Below are 26698 nucleotides of genomic sequence, written 5' to 3' on the forward strand. Positions count from 1 at the left end.
GTCTTGCTAAAGAGCTACTCCACAACAATTGTTTTAATGGCACCAACACACTCAACACACTGCTTAAGAGAAGATAACACAAAAATATTGGGCCAGAGTGATGATCTATCTAATCCAGTATTCTCTTTCCATTAGTGGTCAATCCAGGTAACAAGTACCTGGCAGAATCCCAAATAGTAGCAAGATTCCATTCTTCCGATCACAGGGACAGCAGTGGCTCTGATAGAAATATAGAAACATGATGGCAGATAAAGGCAAAATGTCCCATCCATTATCTTCTACTCTCCCTATAGACTAAGTCTCTTTATACCGGGATTGTGAGGTCATAGATATTGTTGTTATAAGCTAAGGCTCTTAACTAGGGAATAATATGGGGACGGGTTTCCACAGCAAAACGCGGTTAATCCGCAGGAGCGGGAAAATTGCCGCCGGTTTACAGCGGGAATGGGAGCAAGGCCTTCAATCACCCTATAGGAGTGGTAAAAAGCCTTTATTCCCAAGGCAAAGAAAAAATTAAAATTGCACTAAGGTCAGACTCAGGTACAGCGATAGCAGCAACACCTCACACACGGGTCAGAATCTCCTCCCAGTTCCCCTCATGCCTGCATTACCTGAAGGAGTCAGCCTTGTCATGATGAAAAATCTTCAGAGGCCTGTTCCGAGGCCTACTTTCTGCTGATGAGTCCCTCCTGAATGGAACTTCAGGTTTCAAAACCAGAAATTATCCTAGGACAAGCAGGCAGCATATTCTCACATGTGGGTGATGTCCTTCATGGAGCCTGGTACAGACAGTGTTAAAAGTGAACTGTCACTTTAAATTTTAATAAATATTGCGACTGCTCACACCGCACATACGCAAGTGCCTTCCCACTCAACGTAAACTCACAGTTCCTCAGTTCTTTGTTTTCTGGAGCGAAGAAGTGCTTTTTCTGTACTTTGTCCAGTCGGCATTGCCTTCAGCCCTTATCGTATTCTAAACCCTGGCCTTTAGCCATTGTTTTTTCTTTTTACCTTTCCTTGTTATTATTTAAAAATAAATCAGTAAATTTATTTTTCCTCACTTGGGCTCCTGCCTTCATGTGGGGCTTTTTTCCTCAAAAATTAATCATTGAGTTTAATCTTGCCGCTTCAGTCTTTCTGTCCATGTTAAAACTGTTGATGGGTTTTAAAAAGTGCTGTTGGTGCCAGCGCCCTATTTCCATAACTGACCTGCATAGCTGGTGTTTGCAATGTTTAGACCAGGGGTGGCAACGAGGGCCACAATCCAGTTATGTTCTCAGGATTTCCCCAATGAATATGCATGAGATTTATTTGCATGCATTGCCTCCCATTGTATGCAAAGAAAATTCATGCATTTTCATTGGGGAAATCCTAAAAACCCAACTGAATTGTGGCCCTTGTTGCCCACCCCTGGTTTAGGCCCTGCAAATCAGGTGGACTCCTGCCTGCACTGTTCCACCTTACAGAAGTGCTCACTAAAAGCTTGTCACATTCAACAGGATAAGCTCTTCGGTTTGGCCATGGACACCGGAAAACATTCTGATCCTGCAGTACCGGCGGTACCAGCATTTACATTGGCATTGGACAAGGTTCCAGCGTTGGGGAAGCCAGCTAAGAAGTCATCCTCTTCCCAACCAGTGTCGCAAGCCTCTACTGCATTGAGTCCCTCGATGCAGCTAAAAGGCAACGCCACTGCTCTCCATTTCTGCTGATTGTGTCTCCTTCAGGGCGTGCATCCTCTTCGAGGTCACCCACCCCTAGATACCCTGCGGCACTGATGGAACCAGCTGTTCCGGTGCAGCTCTTCAAAGAGCAACTTAATGAGTTCTTCAGGAGGGAGATCGGTGACATGTTTGTTACATGCAACACCAGTGGTGACATGTTTGTTACATGCAACACCAGTGCAAGCATAGACTCCCATGGTAACAGCCCAGCCTAAGCATACCACCTCGAGACCACAGGTTATCGAGGTGTTGGTCTACATTGCATTGATCTACCAGTAGACGATGATGCTCTCCATCGAGACATCGATCCTCAACATCACAGCAACACTCTCCATCGAGACATCGATGTTGTTCTTCGATGCATCAATGCTCTTCATCAGCTAGACGCTCTGAATCAAGACAGGGTCGATCAACATGTTTCTGGGGATAAGAGAGCTTCCCGTCACTCCTCGTCATTGTTTTCATCAGATCAGTACCGAGGACATTGAGGAGCATTGTCTTGTCAGTCGTATTGTTCTCCTCTACATTCTTCTGCCTACAGAGAGTTACCTAGGGCTCCTGTGGCTGATTCTTATCTCTCATGACACCGTACTGACTCTTGAGAGTGAGCCAAATCTGTCTGCATCGGAATCATATGGCATACCTTCAGATCCATCTCCTCCTTCCTCAAGAAGGAGATCTCTGCCTGTAGGACTGTTTTTCACTAAAAACATTAGACAGCTGGATAAGGCCCTACCTGTCAAATTTGAGGCTGATACTGAGTCCAGGGCAAAGCTTCTGGATGCCTTAAACTATGATGAACCTCCTAAGGAACTTCTCAAGTTACCACTACACAATCTGCTTAAGGAGGCCTTTTTTCAAAACTGGGAGAGTCTTCTTTCTGTCACGACAGCACCAAGGAAAATTGACTATCGCTACAGAATTATTTCCTGCCCGGGATATAACAAACCACAGCTACAACAGTCAACTCTTAAGAAATCCTCCAGTATCAGAATTTATGCTTCTGAGTAGAGAATGACACGGGGAAAAAATTTGTCCCTACCACTGTCCCCACCCCCAGCACCACTGTCCCCGCCCCGCAGCATCCTTACAAGCCTCAGTACTGCAATGTTTAGCTTATTCTTTCCTTATAAATCAAAGTTCTGGCTGCTGAACTAGAGAAAGAGATGTTCAGCTGGCAGAGCTTTGTTTATAAATTTTTATCAACACAACTAATATACTACTTTATCCTAAAGCAAATAAAATAAAATAAATATAATTTTTTTTTTTCTACCTCTGGTTTCTGCTTTCCTCATCTTATCCCAGGACAAGCAGGCAGGTATTCTCACAAGTGGGTGACGTCATCCGACGGAGCCCCGATGCGGACGTCTCACAAGCATACTTGCTTGTAGAAACTTTAGAAGTTTTGAGTCGCCCACACCGCGCATGCGCGAGTGCCTTCCCGCCTGATGCACCGGGCGTGTCTCCTCAGTTCTTACTTTTCCACGGAGCTGAGAAGTCCATCTTCGACTCTCTGCGCGAAGTAACTTCACTTGTGCCTTCTAAGTCCGTGGTTTTGGGTTCTTTTCACTCATAATCGTTGATTTTCGTCGTGTTTTCAAATAAAAAAATAAACAAATAAATTTTTTTCCTTCCGTTCGACCGGGCAGGCCACGTGTCTGCAGCCCCGCGGCTTCGATCTAGCGGCGGAGCTTTTTCGGCCTATGTCCCGGCCCATCACCGGTTTTAAAAAGTGTGTCAAGTGCCAGCATGCGATTTCGCTGACAGTCCCTCATCGACGCTGTCTTCAGTGTCTCGGGCCTCAACACCATCCGAAATCGTGCCGGCCTTGCTCCACACTTACAGCACGTGCGTTCAAGCGATGCTAATTTTTGTGGGAGTCGCTGTTCAGCATGGAGGCTTCGTCGGAGCTGACCTCATCGAAGAGCGCCAAACCTTCGACTTCCACCTCGACTCTTCCGTCTTCCACCTCTACGGCCCCGAGTCTCCTCAAGCCTGCTTCGTTTGTGCCGGCTTCGACTCCCGCCGCCTACTGCGGTGCCTTCCTCTGCCTCCTCAGGTCAGGTAGCTAAGCAGCCCATTCCCCCTGTGGTGATCGAGGTGCCCAAGGCCTCTAAGTCCAAGCACCTGGACGCCAGGGATCCCGATGTCCGTGCAGGAGGTCCCATTGCAGATGCGGATCCCTTGCTGGTGTCATTCCAGACCTTGCTGGAGAAGCAGTTCATCGAGCTCTTTACCATTATGGGGCCGAATCTTCTCTCCCAAATCCAGCCTGGGCACGCGGGGACCTCCCGCGAGGTCGAGCCGCCTCCGGTGCCTCCACGTTGTACACTCTCGCTACAGGGAGCTGAGTCTCTGCGAGTGTCTGGTCTGGCATCGATGCATGCATCGCAAGGAGCAGAGTCTTTGCCCATGCCTCCATTAGAACCGATTCACTCAATGCAAGGAGCAGAGTCTTTGCGAGTTCCTCCGTTGGAACCAATTCCCTCGATGCCAGGAGCCGAGTCTCTGCGAGGGCCTCCTCCGGACCCGATGCCGAGCCTTGAGGCCTGGCGGGTGCCTCGAGGTGCGTCTACCCAGCCATCTCTGCTTCGATCCACCGCCTCCAGCCCCATCCATTCGCTGGAAGCCTCGACGGTGCCTCGCTCGCCTCGATGGTCGAGGCCTACTTCAAGGCACAGTTCTGGCCATCGCTTGAGGCATTCTTCGAGGCATTCATCGAGGCATGCCTCGCCTCCCAGCTGTTACTCCATCCTCCCAGCTGCTTACTCCATCCCAACTGTTCCGGGGAAATTGGATGCCAGGTACCGCACAGTTCAGCACAAGGGATTCGATGGGGCTCAGCTCTCTCATCAGTCTCTACTGGTGGAATCCTCATTGAAGCGGTCTCATCCTTCCAAGGTCTATGCCACCGTTCCACCTTGCCGGGAGGGCAAGACCATGGACAGATTTGGCAGGCGCATCAACCAGAACTCGATGAGGGCCTCTCGAGTCCTGAATTACAGTTTTCATTTTGCCACCTACTTTGAGTTCTTCCTCTCAGTTCTGCAAAAGTTTCTGCCCTATTTGGACTCTCAAGCTCGCTTCAAGTACCAGGAGGTTCTGGCTTCGTTGTCCCAATTGCGCCTCCAGATGATGCAGTCCTCTAACGACGCTTTTGAGCTCTCGGCGAGGGCTGCTTGTTCGGTGGCCATGCGGAGCCTGGCGTGGCTTAGGACCATCGATATGGACCCGAATCATCAGGACAGGCTGGCTAACGTCCCGTGTGCTGGAGCCGACCTCTTTGATGAGTCTATCGAGGTGGCGACCAAGAAGCTGTCGGATCACGAGAAGTCTTTCCAGTCGATTCTCTGTCCGAAGCCCAAGCCTGCTCCTCCTCATCCATCACGCTCGCCTTTGATTTACCAGCGGCGTTACCCACCGAAACAGGCACCTACCATCCGTCAGAATGTTAAGAGGCAACACACGCAGAAGCAGCAGCAAAAACCTGCAACTTCTGTCCCCAAGGCCCCTCAACCTTTTTGACTGTCTCGTAGAGAGCATAACTGCCATCGTTCTGCCCTCCCCTGTTTTTCCCATCAGAGGTTGTCTCCATCATTTTTACCATTGATGGACGATTATCACCACCGACCTCTGGGTCCTTTCCATCGTAAGGGAGGGATACTCTCTTCAGTTCCATCAAGTTCCTCCGGAACATCCTCCAAGAGAGTATCCTTCCAACTTAACCCAGACCGCCCTTCTTCTTCAGGAAGCTCAGGCTTTGCTCCGGCTTCGGGCTGTCGAGCCGGTCCCTTTGGACCAACGGAACAAGGGTTTTTACTCCCGGTACTTCCTTGTTCCGAAGAAGACGGGCGACCTGCGTCCTATTTTGGACCTCAGGGTGCTCAACAAGTTTCTGGTCAAAGAGAAGTTTCGCATGTTAACTCTGGCTTCTTTCGGTCCCCTCCTCGAGCAGAACGACTGGTTATGCTCTCTGGATCTCAAGGAGGCCTACACTCATATTCCCATCCATCCGGCCTCTCGACAATACCTCAGATTTCGAGTGGGACATCTCCATCTTCAATACCGAGTGCTTCCTTTCGGCCTGGCCTCGTCTCCCAGAGTCTTCACCAAGTGCCTGGTTGTGATGGCCGCAGCACTCAGGACCCACGGTCTCCAGGTGTTTCCCTACCTCGACGACTGGCTCATCAAGGATTCCACGTCTCAGGGAGTCGTCCAGGCAACCCGAAGGACGATCTGGTTCCTGCAGAGTCTGGGGTTCGAGATCAACTTTCCAAAATCCCATCTGCAACCTTCCCAGACTCTTCCCTTCATAGGAGCTGTTCTGGATACCATTCGACTCAGGGCATTCGTTCCTCCACAACGCTTGGATGCTCTTTTTCGTCTTTGTCATTCAGTGTCCTCTCACCCGTCCATCTCGGCGAGAGGACACTGATGGTTTTTCTGGGCCACATGGCCTCTACAGTGCACGTGACTCCTTTTGCCAGACTTCACCTCAGAATTCCTCAGTGGACCCTGACATCTCAATGGACGCAGGTATCTAACCCTCTGACTCGCCACATCCAGGTCACTCCTGCTCTGCAGCAGTCTCTTCGCTGGTGGATGCTCTCTTCCAATCTCTCCACAGGTTTGCTGTTTCACATGCCTCCCCATCAGAAGGTTCTCACGACCGACTCGTTGACCTATGCTTGGGGGGCTCATCTGGATGGTCTGCGCACTCAAGGCTATTTTTGGACCAGTGCGGACCGCCTGTGTCACATCAATCTACTGGAACTCAGAGCGATTTTCAATGCTCTCAATGCTTTTCAGCATCTTCTTCATGACATGGTGGTTCTCATTTGCACGGACAACCAGGTCGCCATGTATTATGTCAACAAACAGGGAGGCACGGGATCGGCCTCCCTCTGTCAGGAAGCTCTGAAAGTCTGGGATTGGGCAATTCGCCACAACACCTTCCTCAAAGCTGTCTACATTCAGGGGACGAACAATGCCTTGGCGGACAACTTGAATCGTCTTCTCCAGCCTCACGAATGGACTCTCCATTCCACGCCCCTTCATCACATCTTCTCTCTGTGGGGAACGCCCCAGATAGACCTCCTTGCAGCCCCCCACAACTTCAAATTGCCTCAGTTCTGCTCCAGGATCTACACTCCTCACCGCCTCGAGGCAGATGCTTTTCTTCTGGACTGGAGGAATCTCTTTCTGTATGCGTTTCCTCCGTTTCCTCTCATTCAAAAGACTCTGGTCAAGCTCAGGTCCGACCGGGCCACCATGATTCTGATTGCTCCACGGTGGCCCAGACAACCCTGGTACTCCCTTCTACTTCAGCAGGGAGCCCTTCCTTCTACCAAGTTTACCAAGTTTCCAAGTTTATTATATAGTTTGATTAATCGCCTAATCTGCATTCTAGGCGATATACAAAATAGTACAAATATTTAAAAACATAGGTAAATTATTACATAGACAAACAATATTTCAAAAACGAACAACAACCCAAAACAAAAAAAAACAAAACAATATAGAAACAATAGGAAAATTCTTTAAAGGTTAAAATCTGTATCAAGTTCAATATATAAAGGTAGCAACATTAGGAGGGAAGACGAACATAAAAAGAAGGAAATATAAGATAAAGAGGGATTGAAGAATCATTTATTCACTAAAAGCATCATTAAAAAGGAAACTTTTAAGCTTAGCCTTGAATTTGTCTAAGTTCTTTTCTTCTCTTATATAAAGTGGGAGATCATTCCAAGACTGGGGGGCAGTCACTGAAAAAATAGTAAGACGTCTTGTATTAATGACTCTCAATGAGGGAATGGCCAATAAATGTTGATCCTGAGATCTCAGTGTTCTGGAAGTAGTGTAAGGAGTTAAAACTCTAAAAATAAAAGCGGGGGTTTGAAATATTAATGATTTAAAAGTAAGCAAACATATTTTATATAAAATGCGGTGTGCAACGGGGAGCCAGTGTGACTCTTTAAGTAAGGGTGTGACGTGGTCGAATTATTTTAATAGAGGCGTTCTGAATAATTTGAAGACGTCTGATTTCTTTTTGTGTCAAGCCCTTAAATAGGGCATTACAATAATCAAGTTTGGAGATGACTAAAGAATGTATTAGAATATTCAGGGATTTTGCATATAAGAACTTGGCGACGGAATGAATTTGGCGCAGTCTGAAAAAAGTAGATTTAACCACTTTGCTTATGTGATCGTGGTATGATAATTTATTGTCAAATATTATTCCTAAGATCTTAATGTTTTGGTGTATCTGCAATGGAGTGCCTTTAATGGAAATTGGAATAAGCGGTGTGCTACAGTCCTTCCACGGAAAGAGCATCACGTTGGTTTTATGAATATTTAAGGATAGTTTATTAGCATCAACCCATCTCTGCTTATGCAGCATCAGGGATCTCTGCTTCATCCCAACCTGCAGTCACTACACCTGACAGCTTGGTTCCTCTCAACGTAACTCCCCTTCAGTTTTCACAAGCTGTGCGGGATGTTTTGGAAGCTTCCCGGAAGCCTGCCACCAGGCAATGCTACTCCCAAAAATGGACTAGATTTTCTGCTTGGTGTTTTTCGCATCATAAGGAGCCTTAACATGCCTCCTTATCCTCTGTTTTGGACTATCTTTTGCACTTATCTCATTCTGGCCTCAAGTCTACATCGATCTGAGTCCATTTGAGTGCAATTGCTGCTTTCCATCAGCCTCTTAAAGGGAAACCTCTTTCTGCTCATCCTGTGGTTTCCAGATTCATGAAAGGACTTTTCCATGTCAACCCTCCCCTCAAACCACCTCCAGTGGTTTGGGACCTCAATGTTGTTCTTTCTCAGCTTATGAAGCCTCCATTTGAACCTCTTAACAAAGCTCCTCTGAAGTATCTCACTTGGAAAGTGGTGTTTCTCATTGGTCTCACTTCTGCTCGTCGAGTCAGTGAGCTTCAAGCATTTGTTGCGGATCCGCCTTTTACAGTGTTCCATCATGACAAGATGGTCTTTCGCACTCATCCAAAATTCCTCCCCAAAGTGGTCTCGGAATTTCATCTGAATCAATCCATTGTTCTTCCAGTGTTCTTTCCAAAGCCTCATTCTCATCCTGAGAATCAGCTCTTCATACTCTGGACTGTAAACGTGCTTTGGCTTTCTACCTGGAACGCACCAAGCCACACAGAACTGCTCCTCAACTTTTCATCTCCTTTGACCCAAACAAGTTGGGACGTCCTATTTCTAAGCGCACCATCTCCAACTGGATGGCGGCTTGTATCTCTTTCTGCTATGCCCAGGCTGGATTGCCCCTTCACAGTAAAGTCACAGCCCATAAGGTCAGAGCAATGGCAGCCTCTGTAGCCTTCCTCGGATCGACACCGATTGAGGAGATTTGTAAGGCTGCTACTTGGTCCTCGGTTCATACCTTCACTTTTCATTATTGTCTGGATACTTTCTCCAGACGGGATGGACAGTTTGGCCAAACAGTATTACAACATTTATTCTCCTAAGTTGCCAACACTCCCACCATCCCATTTTGGTTAGCTTGGAGGTCACCCATTAGTGAGAATACCTGCCTGCTTGTCCTGGGATAAAGCAATGTTACTTACCGTAACAGTTGTTATCCAGGGACAGCAGGCAGCTATTCTCACGTCCCACCCACCTCCCCTGGGTTGGCTTCTCTGCTAGCTATCTGAACTGAGGAGACACACCCAGTGCATCGGGCAGGAAGGCACTCGCGCATGCGCAGTGTGGGCGACTCGAAACTTCTAAAGTTTCTACAAGCAAGTATGCTTGTGAGACGTCCGCATCGGGGCTCCGTCGGATGACGTCACCCACTAGTGAGAATAGCTGCCTGCTTTCCCTGGATAATAACTGTTACGGTAAGTAACATTGCTTTCTCCTCATTCATTTCCTTCCATCCACAGTCTGCCTTCTCTGTCTCTTCCATATGCTCTGTTACTATGCCACTCCCTTCCATCTCTCCCTCCACTCCCACTCCAATTGGTCTGCCACCCTTCTTCTTCCCTCTGCTCCCCACTCTTTCTTCCCCATTTCCCTTCAGCATCTGTTCCCTTCAGCATCTCTTCCACCCCACCTTTTCCAGTTCCCTTCAATGTCTGTTCCTCCCCACCCCACCTTCCCCAGTTCCCTTCAGCGTCTGTTCCTCCGCACCCCACCTTCCCCAGTTCCCTTCAGTGTCTGTGCCCCCGCACCCCACTTTCCCCAATTCCCTTCAGCGTCTGTTCCTCCGTAATCCACTTTCCCCAGTTCCCTTCAGCATCTGTTCCTCTGTACCCCACCTTCTCCAGTTCCCTTCAGCATCTGTTCCTTCGCACCCCACCTTCCCCAGTTCCCTTCAGTGTCTGTTCCTCTCTAGCCCACCTTCCCCAGTTCCCTTCAGTGTCTGTTCCTCTCTAGCCCACCTTCCCCAGTTCCCTTCAGCGTCTGTTCCTCTCTAGCCCTAGTTTTCCAGTTCCCTTCAGCATCTGTTTCTCTGCACCCCACCTTTCCTCCCTTTCTTCCTCCCTGCTCCTTATCTTCGCGGCAGGCAATTTCTCTAAAAGTGCTTTCTACCAGCAGCCGGAGCATTGAAATCGCGTGTGGCTGCAGAATGGTAATCTCTGATGCAACTTCGGTTGCGTAAGAGATGACGTTTATGGCAGCCATATGCGATTTCAACGCTCCGGCTGCTGGTAGGAGCACTTTTAGAGAAATTGCCTGCCATGAAAGTAAGAGCAGGGAGGGAGAAGCTCAGACTGCGCATAACCTCCCTTTACTGCAGAGACAAGGCCATTCATCGTTCCATGGGGCGGTGAATGGCCTTCTGCTTACCTGCGGCGACCACTTCTTTTCTTTCCCCTGTTTTGGTGGGTTACCCGTGGCTAGCCGCAGGTAACAGCCACCATGTCATTGTCTACTTCTGAGTTTATTAAAAAAAAATGATAAAATGCTTATAAAATGTCTAAGGATTTCCATAATGAAATCGGTGGTAAACAAAAAACATGTAATAACTGACATCAACATTACTTACTTGAGGCTCAGGAAGGGAGGGATAGAACTACAAAATTATATAGAAAAGAAGAACATAAAAGGGCTAACAGTAGGGCATGGGGTTAAAAACAGCTGATTGGAGTCCAAGATGCATAAGAACATAAGAATAGCCTTACTGGGTCAGACCAATGGTCCATCAAGCCCAGAAGTCCGTTCTCATGGTGGCCAATCCAGGTCACTAGTACCTAGCCAAAACCTGAGGAGTAGCAATATTCCATGCTACCGATCCAGGGCAAGCAGTGGCTTCTCAATAACAGACTATGGACCAGGAACTTGTCCAAACCTTTCTTAAAACCAGCTACACTATCCGCTCTTACCACATCCTCTGACAACGCATTCCAGAGCTTAGCTATTCTCTGAGTGAAAAAAAAATTTCTTCCTATTGGTTTTAAAATTATTTCCCTGTAACTTCGAGTGTCCCCCTGGTCTTTGTAATTTTTGACGGAGCGAAAAATTGATCCACTTGTACCCGTTCTACTCCACTCAGGATTTTGTAGACTTCAATCATATCTCCCCTCAGCCGTCTCTTTTCCAAGCTGAAGAGCCCTAACCATTTTAGTCTTTCCTCATACAAGAGGAGTTTCATACCCTTTACCATCTTGGTCGCTGTTCTTTGAACCTTTTCTAGCTCTGCTATATCTTTCTTGAGATAAGGAGACCAGAATTGAACGCAATACTGTAGATGAGCTTGCATCATGGAGCTGTGAAAAAAATATTATAATGCCCTTGTATCATGCTATGGTACAGCCTCACCTCGAATACTGTGTGCAATTCTGGTCGCTGTATCTCAAAAAAGATAGGGCGGAATTAGAAAAGTTTCCGAGAAGGGCGACAAAAATGGTCAAAGGGATGGGACGACTTCACTATGAGGAGAGGGTAAAGCAGCTAGGGCTCTTCAGCTTGGAGAAGAGAGATGGCTCAGGGGTGATATGGTAGAGGTCTATAAAATAATGAGTGGAATGGAAAGGGTAGATGTGAATCACTTGTTCACTTTTTCCAAAAATACTAGGACTAAGGGGCCTGCAATGAAGTTACTAAGTAGTAGATTTAAAACCAGAGAAAATATTTCTTCACACAACGTGTAATTAAACTGGAATTTGTTGCCGTAGAATGTGGTGAAATTGGATAGATTAGCAGGGTTTAAAAAAGGTTTGGCTTATTTCCTAAAAGAGAAGTCCATAGGTCATTATTCAGATGGCTTGGGAAAATCCACTGCTTATTCCTAGGTTCTGTTTTGCTACTTGGGATCTAGGTTGGCCATGTTGGAAACAGGATACTGGGCTTGATGGATCTTCGGTTGGTCCCACTAGGGCAATTTTTATGACTTGGGTTACAGTCCCAGGAATCTTGATCTTTGCCATTATTGAGACACAGACCGTAGAAGTCTGCCCAGTAGTGGCTGTACGTCTGATACTAATATGGATTTTGATTTCATCTATTAGTTTGCAGCTTGGGTGGATGCTGTGGTATTTGTGTTTAGCCTGGAAGATGAAATCAGCTTTCAAACGGTTTACAACTACTACCTTCGCTTAACAAGCTATCGCAACACGACTGATGTACCCATGGTGCTGGTGGGCACACAAGGTAATTATTCCTATCTTGTACCTCCTTCTCTCCCCCTCCCCACACATACCCCGTGTGTGAGGTTCTCTCCATGTTATTTCTAATCCCTCGGCAACCACTGATACTTCTTTATCTCCCATTGCCTCAGGTACTCCCTCATTTGTAAGTTCTTTGGGACAGGGACATTTATCACAACTATACAGCATTGCTTTTGTCCTGTATTAGTTTCTCACCTTTCCCTTTTCAGGTAGTAAGATGTCTTTATTTTAAATTCCATCCTTATTTAATTTGGCTAACAGTTATTTCACTTGTGAAATCAAATGGATAGTAAACAAAAAAGAGACGCTGACAAGAAGGTGCACAGCCCAATTAGTTATTAAAATGGTAAGGTCAGTGTGCATTTCAATAGAAAAATGTACAGAATCAAATGACGGTACACAATGTCTTTATAACTGATGATTGTCAGCATTTTCTGCTTCAGCAAAGGCCTCTGGGAGATCATAGCATTCATATCTGATCTTGGGGGATGTCGGTGCAGAATAAAGTAATAAAAGATTTTGTGCTTAAGATATACAGGAAGCGCAGGCGCATGGTCTAACAGGGAAATTACATTGAACTCCAGTCTGTAAGGGACACTTTCTCCTCTTTTCTTCTCCAGTTTACAAAAGATAGGGTACTATTCTATTTTTAGAACAGGTCTCAAACTTATAAATATGAGATGAATTTCTCTCTCTGGAACCTGAAGTCTGGCCTATCACCCCGTCCCCTCTCTCTTTCCTCTGGACTCTATCCTCTCTCTCCTGGCACACAAACAAGCAGTCTCTGTATTTGTAAAGCTTATGTCTATTTCTTTCTGTGCAATTGTAGCCCAATATATTCTTGAAGTATCTTTCTGAAGCCTATTTCTGTACATTATATTCTTTATGTAATCACTTCTGGCTGTGCTTATCATTTGATTTTACGTCCTACTGAATCTTCAATGAGGGTATCGAACCCGGGGTCTGGTGGATTGTAAGGTTGCCACATTATATCATTGGGGCTTATTTGCTTCAACATTACCTCTCCAAAACCTTACATTTTGGGGGCTAAACCTTATAATGATCTCATATGAAATGATTTTAAGCAGTACAAGGGGGTGCTGGAAATGTTAACCTGTTCTGGGATGAGCTCTGACCTGCAGCATTTTTTCTGGAGCTGGTTAAAGAGTCACTCATTGTCTCGTCTTCTCACACATCAGAGTCATCTGTTGGGGTCAAATTGTTCTGCTTCTGCCTTTTTGTTACCTCTTATTGCACAATAATGGGGCTATATTAGGGGCAGAAAGGGGTTTCAATGCCTCTTGTTTCCTCCCCCCCGAGTGCTGGGATCTCTCGGGAACCAGGGCCTTGGCTAGTTCCAGCATTGATGCCCCATAGATGTAGTGTTGACATGGGGAGAGGATTTTCTTGTTGCTTTTGGGAGATATTGTAGTTCTAACGTTGTGAATATTTGATGATATTATGATTGTCACTTTTGTGATCTTGTTACCACTGTTGTGCATTTTGTATACTGTTCTATACAAATTGTTTGATTATAAGAGAGGGGGTGGGGGAGTGAGATGGGGTTGGGGTACTTTCTGTAACCTGTGCTGGATGATTTAATATATTCTTGCATTCTTTGTAGTCTATTTTTAAATTTCTAATACAAAAGATTTAAACTTAAAAGTATTGGGTGGTACGGGGGATGATTTAGAAAGGTACTGGGGGTGAAAAAATTTGTTAGTCGGCTGGGCCGGATCCCTCCTGGGACAGGGTACAGAGCTTGGCAAGGAGTGTGGGATTGGGTGCAGAGCCTGGCATGGAGAATTTGGTACAGAATGTTTTTTTTCTTGTTTTCCTCCTCTAAATCTAGGGTGCGTCTTATGAAGCGAAAAATACGGTGCTTTGTCATACTGTGTCTTTCTCTTTCTGTAAGCTCTTTTGTTTTACTTTCTCATTTTAGATGCTATCAGTGCTACAAATCCTCGAGTGATTGATGATTCTCGTGCCCGGAAGCTCTCCAATGACTTAAAGCGCTGCACTTACTATGAGACCTGTGCCACATATGGACTGAATGTGGAGCGTGTCTTCCAGGATGGTAATCACAGTTCTATTACTGATCAGAGGAGTTGGGAGGACATGTGAGAGAGTGATATGTATGCCATGATAGTTACTGATCTGGTTTGATGGTGATAAGTTGCCTTTCAGTGATAGCTTAGGAATAGAAGCAATATTCATAATACCAAAAAATGTCTATATACTGTACAGTTTCATTCGTTGTTCACAATCTTAACTAGCAAAACTATGTAATTTTTCTAATTAGTATGAGAAGTAGCTGAATATATTGATTTATTTTCACTTATGTTTAAGGTATGTGACTTTTTAATGTTTATGGGATATGATAATTTCTTTTAAGAGTTTGGAGGAACAGGTTCAAGAAACTAAACCTTATAAACTCAGTGTTTGAAAATAGGCTGTGTAGGTAAGATGACCCAAAGTGATTTCAACTGAATCTAGTTAGCTAGGTCAGAGCTTCCCAAACTGTAGGTCAGGACCCCAAATGAGGTCACAAATTTGGGTTTCATTCCTATTTGAGAACAGGTGTAAGTATGTCTGCAACCACAGTGTCACCAAAGCTGTTGCTCAGGTTACAGCCTCTGTCTCTGTGCAGACAGAAAATGTTAGGTGCAAACAGGAGAAACTGCAAATCAGACAACAAAGGTGACCAATTGATGTTCAGTCTCTTGGCACGATCGTGTATTCATTTATTTAGCCCGTTCTCCCAAAGGAGCCCAGAACGGGTTACAAGAGTACATTCATAGTACGGTTAGGATATACTTAGGTGAGAAATACAGATTCTACAGTATTTACAGTATAGACATTATCCCAGGACAAGCAGGCAGCATATTCTCACATGTGGGTGACGTCATCAACGGAGCCCCGACGCGGACAGCTTTTCAAGCAAACTTGATTGAAGATTTCAAGTTTGCTAGTGCTGCACCACGCCTGTGTGTGCCTTCCTGATCCACTAGAGGGCGCATACCCTCCACATGGTCCTCAGTTCTTAGTTTTCCGCTGAGCCAGAAAGACCTTGTCTCTCTTCTCTGCGTTCTTCTAAGTGCCTTTCTGGCACCGCGGCTTCTTTATTTTGTTAGGGAGTCGCTGTGCGTTGTTACTTGATCGTGTATTTTCTTTGTGTAAAAAAAAAAAAAAAAAAAAGGACTTTTTATTGTGTTTTCCACCGGCAGGCCCTTCTTGGGCCTCAGCCATGCGGCTAGGCCACATTTGGCTGCAGCTGTATTTTCTTCTTCCCTGGCCTCTCTCTGGGCTCAACTCGTGTGAGCAGAATGGCCGGGACCCTCTTTCCTTCGTTGGAATCGGACTGTGTAGCTTCGATCCCCGGTAAGTTTTTCTTTCTTTCTTTCTTCTAGGTGCGTTACCTTGGTAACGCCACCGGCTGAGTCTCAGGCATTCCAGGCATCGAGTGCGATCGTGCCCGCCTCTACGAGACCTCCGATGCGTGCCTCCTTTCATGGGAATACTCTTCACGAGGTTGCCCTTATGGAGCGTACTGCTGCACCTTTCTTACCAGTTTCATTGGTACGGTGCCGACTTCTGAACCTCGACTTCGGTGTGCCTGGACGTCGACTGAGGCTTTGTGCCTGGACGTCGACTGAGGCTTTGTGCCTGGACGTCGACGGAGGCTTTGTGCCTGGACGTCGACGGAGGCTTTGTGCCTGGACGTCGACGGAGGCGTTGTGCCTCGCCGTCGACGGAGGCGTTGTGCCTGGACGTCGACGGAGGCTTTGTGCCTGGACGTCGACGGAGGCTTTGTGCCTCGACGTCGGCTGCGGCTTTGTGCCTCGACGTCGGCTGAGGCTTTTGCCTCAACATCGCCTGAGGTTTTGTGCCTCGACGTCGACTGAGTCTTTTTGCCTCGACGTCGACTGAGGCTTTGTGCCTCGACGTCGTCTGAGGCTTTGTGCCTCGACGTCGACTGAGGCTTTCTGCCTCGACGTTGACTGAGGCTTTGTGCCTCGACGTCGTCTGAGGCTTTGTGCCTCGACGTCGTCTGAGGCTTTGTGCCTCGACGTCGACTGAGGCTTTGTGCCTCGACGTCGACTGAGGCTTTCTGCCTCGACGTCGACTGAGTCTTTCTGCCTCGACGTCGACTGAGGCTTTGTGCCTCGACGTCGACTGAGGCTTTGTGCCTCGACGTCGTCTGAAGCTTTGTGCCTCGACGTCGTCTGAGGCTTTGTGCTTCGACGTCGACTGAGGCTTTGTGCCTCGACGTCGACTGAGGTTTTGTGCCTCGACGTCGACTGAGGCTTTGTGCCTCGACGTCGACTGAGGCTGTGTGCCTCGACGTCGACTGAGGCTTTGTGCCTCGACGTCGACTAAGGTTTTGTGCCTCGAAGTCGTCTGAGGCTTTGTGCTTCGACGTCGTCTGAGGCTTGTGCGCCGGCGTCGGAGGCTTGTGCGCCTTGACGTCGCCTGAGACTTGTGCCTCGACGTCGCCTGAGGCTTTGTGCCTTGACGTCGACTGAGACTTGTGCCTCGACGTCGTCTGAGGCTTTGTGCCTTGACGTCGACTGAGGCTTTGTGCCTCGCCGTCGACTGGGGCTTGGTGTCTCGGCATCAATGGATGCTTTGTACCTTCGAGGTCGGCTGAGCCGGGTGCTCCGCGTCGCCTGATGCTTGTGCTTCGACGTCGACTGAGGCTGGGGGCCTCATCGTCGGCTGGAGCTCTGTGCCTCGGCGTCGACCGAGGCTTCGTGCCTCACCGTTGACTGGAGCTTTGTGACTTGGCGTCGCTTGAGGCTTTGTGCCCTTTGGTTGACTGTGGCCTTGTGCCTCGGAGTCGACTGGGGCTTGGTGCCGCAGCGTCGTTATGGGCTTTATGCATCGGCTGAGGCTTTGGGCCTCGGCGTCGGCTGCGGGTTTGCGCCCCGGTTTCGACGGGGGCTTCGTGCCTCGACTTCGTCTGTGGCTCTGTGCCTCGGCGTCTCCGGCTCCTATTTGGTTGTGGTGCGGAGTTTGGTTTCCTGGAGGAGACTCTCTCCCTGCTCCGGCTCTATTGCTCCCGCCATGCGTCATCTCGCTTGGCGCAGAGTGTGGCTGTGGATCCGACCCTCCAGGATCGTCTCACCACCTCTCTTGCGGATGCCACTAACCACCTTTCAGACCGCGACCGGTCCTTCGCCTATCGGGACCTTCAGCTGAATCCCTTCTGCCTTGGTGGTTTGGACTCCTTCTCCGGGGCCCTCCGGATACCTTTCTTGTGTTATCTCGGCCTCCTTCGCAGCAGTCGCAATAGCTGCAGCAGCTCCGGGTTGTGGTCCAGCCGTCGGCTTCGGCAACTCCTGGCCGTCTTTTTGACTATTCTCGCATAGCCTCCGGGCTGCTCTCTTCTGGGGATTCCTCCCCTCCCTTCGGGAGGGGTGTCACCGTGTCTACGCACTGGGAGTATAGCCTCGCCTCTGTCGGTTGGGCGTTCCCATCCTCCCGGCTACGTCTGGTCCTGGCCCTTCGGGACCTGCACTAGTTCCTACTCTGGGAGCGTTTCAGTCTCTGTCCGCCCCAGTCTCGGGAGTCCGTCAGGGCGGACCTGGACCCAGTTTGTCTGCGCTCCTTCTTGTCTCGACCTCAGGGAGAGGGCCTTGTCTGTTTATACCGGACGATGGCCCCTCTATCCTCGGTCCGCCTCCGGTCTTTTCGGCCACTGCCTCGGCAGGCCGCCTGTCTGCGCCTGTGTCAGCTGGTGACTCAGCTGTTTTCGACCTCGGCCGAGCTGATGCTGATGCTTTGGGGTCTTGGGTCTCCACGGTTCATGTCCCGAAGTTCGCCTGGTTTCCTCTTCGTGCTCCCCACTGCACCCGAGCATCTCAGTGATGGCAGGATAGGGATCCCGCTTCCCAGCGCTTTTATGGTGTGCTGGTTTCGTTGGTGGGCCACCTCTTCGTATCCCTGCATTAGAAGGTCCTGCCGATGGACTCCTCGGCATCGGCTTAGGGGCGCAACACTACGGCCTTCGGACTCGGATTCTTTGGTCGGGTGCGGACCGTCGCAGCCGCATCAATCTGCTGAAGCTCCGGGCCATTTACAATGCCGTGAAGGATTTTCGTTATTGGTTGCTGGATTGCGGGGTTCTGGTGAGTCCCGTCATCCCGGGGGCGATGTATTCTGTGACCAAGCCAGGGTGTACAAGGTTCCCTGTTACTTTGCAGGGGAGCCCTTCGTCTTTGGCAGGGGGCGTTACACCGCTACTTCTTTCTTTGGGCGGTGTATTTCCGGGGCGTGCAGCATTGTCTGGTGGACACGTTGCGTCACCCTTTTTAGCCGCATGAATGGTCGCTCCATTCTCAGACTCTGCGGCATGTGGTTGCTTGGTGGGGAACCCCACAGGTAGTTCTGTTCGCTTTGCCCCTCACTCACTGGTTGCCTCGATCTCGCTCGAGGATGTTCTCCCGGGTTCGCATCGAGGTGGATGCTTTCCTTCTCGATTGGAGGGGCAGGTTCCTCTATGTGTTCCCTTCCTTTACTCTGATTCTCAGGTCTGTCCTCCTGTCGGTCTGCGCCACCATGATCTTGATGGCTCCTCTGTGGCCCTGGCAGCTGCGGTTCTCCAGCATGTCAGGGAGCCTCTGTTCCTACCTCTGCTCCCTTCTCTGCTGTCTCAGAGTTGGGGTTTCTATTGCATTCCAATCTGCAGTCTCTGCACTTATCAGCTTAGTTCCTCGCAACGTGCCTCCCTCCTTCTGTTTCAAGTCGGTGGGGGTGTTTTCGAGGCCTCTCGAAAGATCTCCACTCGGCAATGCTATTCCCAGAAATGGTCCTGATTTGCTGCGTGGTGTGCTGAGCACCGCATGGATCCGCTCTCTGCCTCCTTGCCTTCAGTGCTGGTTTATCTGTTTTCACTTGTCTCGGTCTGTTCTCGAATCGACATCTATTCGAGCCCACCTCTGTGCTTTTGCTGCCTGTCATCGGCCGCTTGATGGGACGCTGCTCTCCGTCCATCCGACGGTTTCCCGCTTTATGAAGGATCTCTTCAATGTACATCCTCCGCTCAAAGCCCCTCCTGTGGTTTGGGATCTTTGTGTGGTCCTGACTCAATTGGTGATACCTCTATTGATTCCATTGCTAGAACTCTTTGCATTACTTCACCTGGCAGGTGGTATTCCTGGTTGCTCTCACGGCTGCTCGCGAGTCAGTGAGCTGCAAGCTCTGGTTGCGGACCCGTCTTTTCCTGTATTTTTTCATACACGGTGGTCCTGAGTACTCAACCCCAGTTCTTGCCCAGGTGGTTTCGGACTTTCCTCTCACTCTTTCATTGTTCTTCTGGTCTCTTTCCTGCAGCCCCACTCGCCTCCGGGCGAGGTGGCGCTTTACACACTTGACTGTAAGAGGGCGTTGGCTTTTTATCTTCAACGCACTCAGTCTCCTCAGACGGTTCCTCAATTGTTTTTGTCCCTCGACCCTAATCGGTTGGGACGCCCAGTTTCCAAGCGCAACTTGTCCCTGGTTGGCTGCTTGTATTTCCTTTTGCTACGCTCAGGCTGGTCTCGCGCTGCATGGTCAAGTCGCGGGACATTTGTCCGAGCGATGGCGGCTTCTGTAGCTTTCCTCAGGTCGACGCCTATCGAGGAGATTTGCAAGGCTGCCCCTTGGTCTTCGGTTCATACTTTAACCTCCCACTACTGCCTGGATACTCTGTCCAGGAGCGCTGGCCGGTTGGGCCAGTCGGTTTTGAGTAATCTGTTTTCTTGAATTGCCAACTTCCCTCCGTCCCTTTTTTGGTTAGCTTGGAGGTCACCCACATGTGAGAATATGCTGCCTGCTTGTCCTGGGATAAAGCACAGTTACTTACCGTAACAGGTGTTATCCAGGGACAGCAGGCAGATATTCTCACAACCCGCCCGCCTCCCCGAGGTTGGCTTCTTTGCTAGCTATCTGAACTGAGGACCATGTGGAGGGTATGCGCCCTCTAGTGGATCAGGAAGGCACACACAGGCGTGGTGCAGCACTAGCAAACTTGAAATCTTCAATCAAGTTTGCTTGAAAAGCTGTCCGCATCGGGGCTCCGTGGATGACGTCACCCACATGTGAGAATATCTGCCTGCTGTCCCTGGATAACACCTGTTACGGTAAGTAACTGTGCTTAACATGCAGACAGTGGGCATAGGGTGGATTTAAATTCACATTCAGTGAAGATATCACTTGGAGGTAAGATAGCTTTCTTAGTAAGTGGGTGCATGTTTGTTATCGAAGAATGTAGTAGTAATTCAGTTTATATTTGCGGTGGCATGCGAGTATTTGTGATATTCCATTTGAGATCCATCCATCTAAATATGATATACAATTAAAAAATGAAAGTGTACAATTCTGTCAGCATTCATAAAGAGAAGAACAAAAAATAAAATGTGTAAATGATCCATATACAATTCATCAAGCATTATATTTGTGCAATGTTAACAAATTCAAAACAAACATAAATATATTACATAAAGGCCATAGAAAACTGGACTACATTAATAAGCCATGACACTATTCAATAAATGGACACATATATGTAAAGGATCCATAAGTAATACGAAAACATTTTAAGTAAATGCAGATATAATATATATAGCCCTGATTAACTTTATATTTATTAACGACCTGGAGGCGGGAACAAAATGTGAGGTCGTTAAATTTGCGGATGACATCTCAGGGGAGGAGACATAGGCATCCTGGGACTGTCGGCCAAGTCTCTTCCCTGAAGAAGCCCTTTCTGGAAACGTCAATCGCTCCTCCTAAACTTACTTGCTCCACTTTATCACTTCATCATGCTTCTATTCTTTTCTCTCCTCTCTTCTACCTTCCAAAGTATTTAGATCAATGCTGTCTTGTTAAAATGTTTATTTTATTTTTATTTTTCCTCTAACTCTACTTTTCACTTCTCTATTACCCTCCAGGTACTTTAGTTAGATTGTGAGCCTTCGGGACAGTAAGGGAATTTTTCAAGTACCTTTCTTATTTCTAATCTTAATGTATATTTTCTGTAAACCGCTTAGAACCTAACGGATGTAGCGGTATATAAGAAATAAATCACATTACATTACATTACATGACACCAAACTATACAGCAGTGTTTTTCAACCGCTGTTCCGCGGCACACTAGTGTGCCGCGAGATGTTGCCTGGTGTGCCGCAGGGCCGCCGGGCCCGGAGCTGACAGGGGGCCCGAGGCAGGGGCGCCAGTAGCTCGCCAAGGCAAAGTGAGTCGATCACCCAGGACTCACAGGCGATCTAATCTATGGAGCCGATAAGTCTTCTTCTCCCCGACGTCAATTCTACAGTCGGAGAGGAAGTTCGGGCCAGCCAATCGCTGCCTGGTTCGGGCCAGCCAATCGCTGCCTGGCTGGGCGGAACTTCCTCTCCGATTGTAGAATTGACGTCAGGGAGAGCATGCGTCGGCGTCGGCTTTGGGGCCTGTTAGCCATTGGTGGGTCCTGTTCCCCGATGGCAGCGGCAGTGGCAGTGGCTTGGGGAACGGCAGGGAGAAAGAAAGAAAGGGGGCAGGCAGGGAAACAGAAGGAAAGAAGAGAAACAGAAAAAAAGAAAGAAAGGTCAGGAAGAGAGGAAGAAAAAGTTGGGGGAGGGAATGAGGTGTGGAGGAGAGAAAGCATACAGGCTGATAGAAGGGAAGAAAGATTGGATGCACAGTCAGAAGAAGAAAGTGCAACCAGAAATCACCAGACAAGGTAGGAAAAATGATTTTATTTTAAATTTAGCAAAGTGGAGGCAGTATTACCACAGTTTTCAAAGGAATTTGCCCAAATAACTTAATAGTTAACTGGGTAAATTCCCAGAGATGAAAACTTCCCTTCACTTACTATGCACAGTTCTGAATTTATATCTGCTGTCTATATTTTACAATATGGTCACCTTTTACTAAACCGCAATAGTGGTTTTTAGCGCAGGGAGCCTATGAGCGTCAAGAGCAGCGCTGGACATTCAGCGCAGCTCCCTGCGCTAAAAACTGCTATTGTGGTTTAATAAAAAGGATGGAGGGTATATTTGTCTATTTTTGTATGCTATAAAAACCAAATACAGAGAGAGACTGAGAGCTGTTGACGAAGAGCTACGTGTGTGTCTTTCTTCGATTCCAGCCAGAATATCAGCTTTGTGTTCAGCCAAACAGGCCCAGGTTTCGCACTGAATAAAGTATTTTATAATTTTTATTTCATAATAAAGTAATTATAAAATACTTTCTTTGTGTTTATTTGATTCCTATTCAAGAGAATTACTTTATATATAGTCAATATAGGCACAGAGTTAAATTTTTTAACATTTTCTTATGGTGGTGTGCCTCGTGATTTTTTTCATGAAACAAGTGTGCCTTTGCCCAAAAAAGGTTGAAAAACACTGCTATACAGGATCTGATGACACTGGAAGAGTGGGCCAAAAAGTGGCAAATGAGCTTCAACATAGGGAAATGCATGGTCATGCATATAGGGAAAAAGAACCCGATGTTCACTTACAAAATGGGGGGATCACTGCTAGGGGTAAGTAAACTGGAAAGAGACCTGGGAGTAATGGTGGACATAACATTGAAGGCGTCGGCGCAGTGCGCCACAGCCTCAAGGAAAGCAAACAAAATGTTGGGTATCATTAAGAAGGGTAGCACAACCAGGACGAAGAAAGTCATCCTGCCACTGTATCAAGCAATGGTGCGTCCGCATCTGGAGTACTGTGTCCAGTACTGGTCGCCGCACCTCAAGAAGGACATGGCAGTACTTGAGGGAGTACAGAGAAGAGCAACTAAGCTGATAAAGGGTATGGAAAACCTCTCATATACTGACAGACTGAAAAAGCTGGGACTGTTCTCCCTGGAGAAGCGGAGACTTATAGGAGACATGATAGAAACCTTCAAGATCCTGAAGGGCATAGAAAAAGTAGACAGGGACAGATTTTTCAAATTATGAAAACCACAAGTACAAGGGGGCACTCAGAGAAATTGAAAGGGGACAGGTTTAGGACAAACGCTAGGAAGTTCTTTTTCACCCAGAGGGTGGTGGATACATGGAACGCGCTTCTGGAGGCTGTGATAGGCAGGAGCACGTTACAGAGCTTCAAAGAAGGTTTGGATAGGTTTCTAGAGGACAAAGGGATTGAGGGGTACAGATAGAAGTAGAGGTAGGTTATAGGGATAGGAGTAGAGGTAGGTTAAAGAAATAGTCAGGGACCACTGCTCAGGCAATAGGCCTGATGGGCCACCACGGGAGCGGACCGCTGGGCGAGATGGACCTCTAGTCTGCCTCAGCGGAAGCAACTTCTTATGTTCTTAATAAAACTATCGAAAACTTTACTAAATCAATTATGCTAAAAACATTTTAAAAACATAATATGGCATAAGCTGATAAACATTTCATAATACATAGTTATAAAAATACTTATTTTAATTATCTAAAAACACAAATAATTTATGCAATATAATAAATGAGAAGATGTATATCACATATTGTCATACCTTGTGATAAATCAATTCGTGCATCTTCCATAAACCCTTCAATGCATACTAGTAAACTGAAGTGGCAAAACAGGAAGAAAGCGAAACAAAACCCAAAATATAATGGATGAATAAATGAATTCCCTGCAGGGCCTCTTTGTTGCGCTTCATACAAAGAAATAAACAAATATATTCTATATTGAGAACAACTTATTGATAATCATCTACTTAGAATAAATAGAGGAATCAATAAGGATAAAAACATGGAATAAAAACTCAATTTCATGAAGAAAAGTGGATGAATATTGCAGTATACACTACATATGTGAAATCATAGTAAATGGTGTATCAAAATAAAAAAAAAAAAAGGACTCTAAAAGACTATACAGTCAAACCTTGGTTTGCGAGTAACCCGGTTTGCGAGTGTTTTGCAAGACGAGCAAAACACTCAGCAAACTTTTGACTCACAAACCAAGTGTTGACTCGATTTGCGAGCACCCCCCCCCGAAAACCGGCATCGCTCCCCCCCCCGCTCGCAAAGGCCCCCTTGCTCCAACCAGCCCCCCCCCCCCCCCCGCGTGCGAACCGGACCCCCCACCCAAACAACTTAAACTTACCTCCCCCCTCCCCCCCCCGGTCTGGCACCGGCACGCAGGCACAGATCGTGCCGGTGCCTAGAAGATCTTCCGTCTTCTGTCTCGGTGAGGGAGAATTAGAAGTCCTTGAGCATGCGCAGATGCATGCTCAAGGCAGGCAGAAGTCGGAAGATCTTCTAGGTACTGGCACGATCTGTACCTGCGTGCCGGTGCCAGACGGGGGGGGAGGGGTGGGGGGTAAGTTTAAGTTGTTCGGGCGGGGGGGGGGGGGGGGCGGTTGGAGCGAGGGGGCCTTTGGGATCGGGGGGAGCGATGCTGGTTATCGGGAGGAGGGGGTGGGAACGTATCAAAGCAAGTTTCCATTATTTCCTATGGGGAAACTCGCTTTGATAAATGAGCATTTTGGATTACGAGCATGCTCCTGGAACGGATTATGCTCGTAATCCAAGGTACCACTGTAGTTATTAAATGCTGCAGAAGTACTTAAATAAATAATTGGAAGGTTTATTGATATATGGAAACATCTGTAGCTCAAACCATCACAGAAAAGAACTCATTAATATTGAAAGAACCTAAATGCAGGAATGCACAGACAGACTGAATGCATGTAAATTTGCAAGTCTAGTCATTATGGTCCAAAACCGTCACGATATAGAAAATATTGTAAGAACTATAGAATCCAATCAACAGCACATTATGCATAAAAAATAACATAAACGCAAGATTACGTTATGTTAAATGACAGACATGTTATGCAGCTAATACTATTATAGGTCCTCTAAGCATTGTGATTATTGGTTTCTCTGTTTATTCTAAGTAGATGACTATCAATTCATCTTTCAACAGTTCCAAAAAAAATTTCTGCATGGTCCTTTTACCAAAATAAGTTCTTCTCGGTATAGTTTCAAGTTTTATTTTGATTTGATAAATCGCTTATTCAAATTTACTAAGCGAGATACAATACAATAAAAATGAACATACATTTAGACATACTGTTTAAAATTTAAAAATAATGGGTTAGATCGACAAACTTACAGACTAATTGATACACAAGGGATGAAGGAATAAAGTTACAAATCAGTGCTTTAAAGTAGAAAAAAGAACCATAGATGGAAAAAAACATTAGAGAGGGGGTAGTATAATCCTGGAAGGTAATTACTTTACAATTTGAGTATAATTTAAAGATTAAAAGCATCTTTAAAAGAAAACTTTTGAAGTTATTTTTAAAATGGCTGAGATCATTTTCCTCTCTTATGTATTGAGGCGAAGTGTTCCAAAGTTGTGGGACCATCACTGAAAACATATCATGGCGTCTGTTCCGATAACTTTCAAGGAAGGGACTACTATGAGCTTTTGGATTGTAGATCGGAGGGAGCATTCTATTAATAAATTGTGGTTCATTGGTGGACAGAGTTTTAAATACAAAGAGTAATATTTTAAAGGTGATACGATGGTTGATTGGAAGCCAATGTGAATTGATCAGGAAAGGAGTAACGTGATCATATTTTTTACCGTTAAGAATAAGTTTGACGGCTGTGTTTTGTATAGAATATATTTGTTTGTTTCTTTGTATGAAGCACAACAAAGAGACCCTGCAGGGAATTCATTTATTCATCCATTATATTTTGGTTTTTGTTTTGCCGCCTTCCTGTTTTGCCACTTCAGTTTACTATAGTATACATTGAAGGGTTTATGGAAAGTGCACGAATTGATTTATCACAAGGTATGACAATATGTGATATACATTTTCTCATTTATTATAATTGTATAAATTATTTGTGTTTTTAGATAATTAAAATAAGTATTTTTATAACTATGTATTATGAAATGTATTATTCCATATTATGTTTTTAAAATATTTTTAGGATAATTGATTTAATAAAGTTTTTGATAGTTTTATTAAAGTTAACCAGGACTATATATATTATAATAATAATTTTATTCTTATATACCGCCAAAGCCATGGAAATTCGAGGCGGTTTACAGCAAGAAGTGCTGGACAATCAGTGAAAAGGTTACAATCAAAGTCAACAGTACAATCTTACATAATGAAAGAATTGGAAAGCTATATAGTTCTTAGCAGAGTTGTGTAGATTCTTAGTTGATCAATTAATTTTTCCCATCATAGACGTTCTACTCGGATAGCTTCCCATTTTGATTTTCCATTGCCCAAGGTTTGCCACTATAAAAGATATCATAATTGACTACTGTCATTTCAAGCAGCTACTTAGGATACTGATTTTTGCCAAAATTATTCTTTACATCTGCATTA

At 46.5% G+C, this 26698-nt stretch overlaps 1 protein-coding gene across 2 annotated transcripts in view; it reads left to right on the forward strand.

Moving 5' to 3' along the window:
- Window positions 1–26698, forward strand: part of AGAP3 (ArfGAP with GTPase domain, ankyrin repeat and PH domain 3) — a 597692-nt gene that overhangs the window by 150442 nt on the left and 420552 nt on the right. For both annotated transcript variants that reach the window (XM_033932747.1, XM_033932746.1), the window contains exons 5-6: window positions 12203–12344; window positions 14304–14438. In XM_033932747.1, the coding sequence (XP_033788638.1) occupies window positions 12203–12344; window positions 14304–14438 (277 nt within the window). The remainder of the gene's footprint in view (window positions 1–12202; window positions 12345–14303; window positions 14439–26698) is intronic.

Source organism: Geotrypetes seraphini, chromosome 2 (genome assembly GCF_902459505.1).
Source record: "Geotrypetes seraphini chromosome 2, aGeoSer1.1, whole genome shotgun sequence".
Classification (NCBI taxonomy): Eukaryota; Metazoa; Chordata; class Amphibia; order Gymnophiona; family Dermophiidae; genus Geotrypetes; species Geotrypetes seraphini.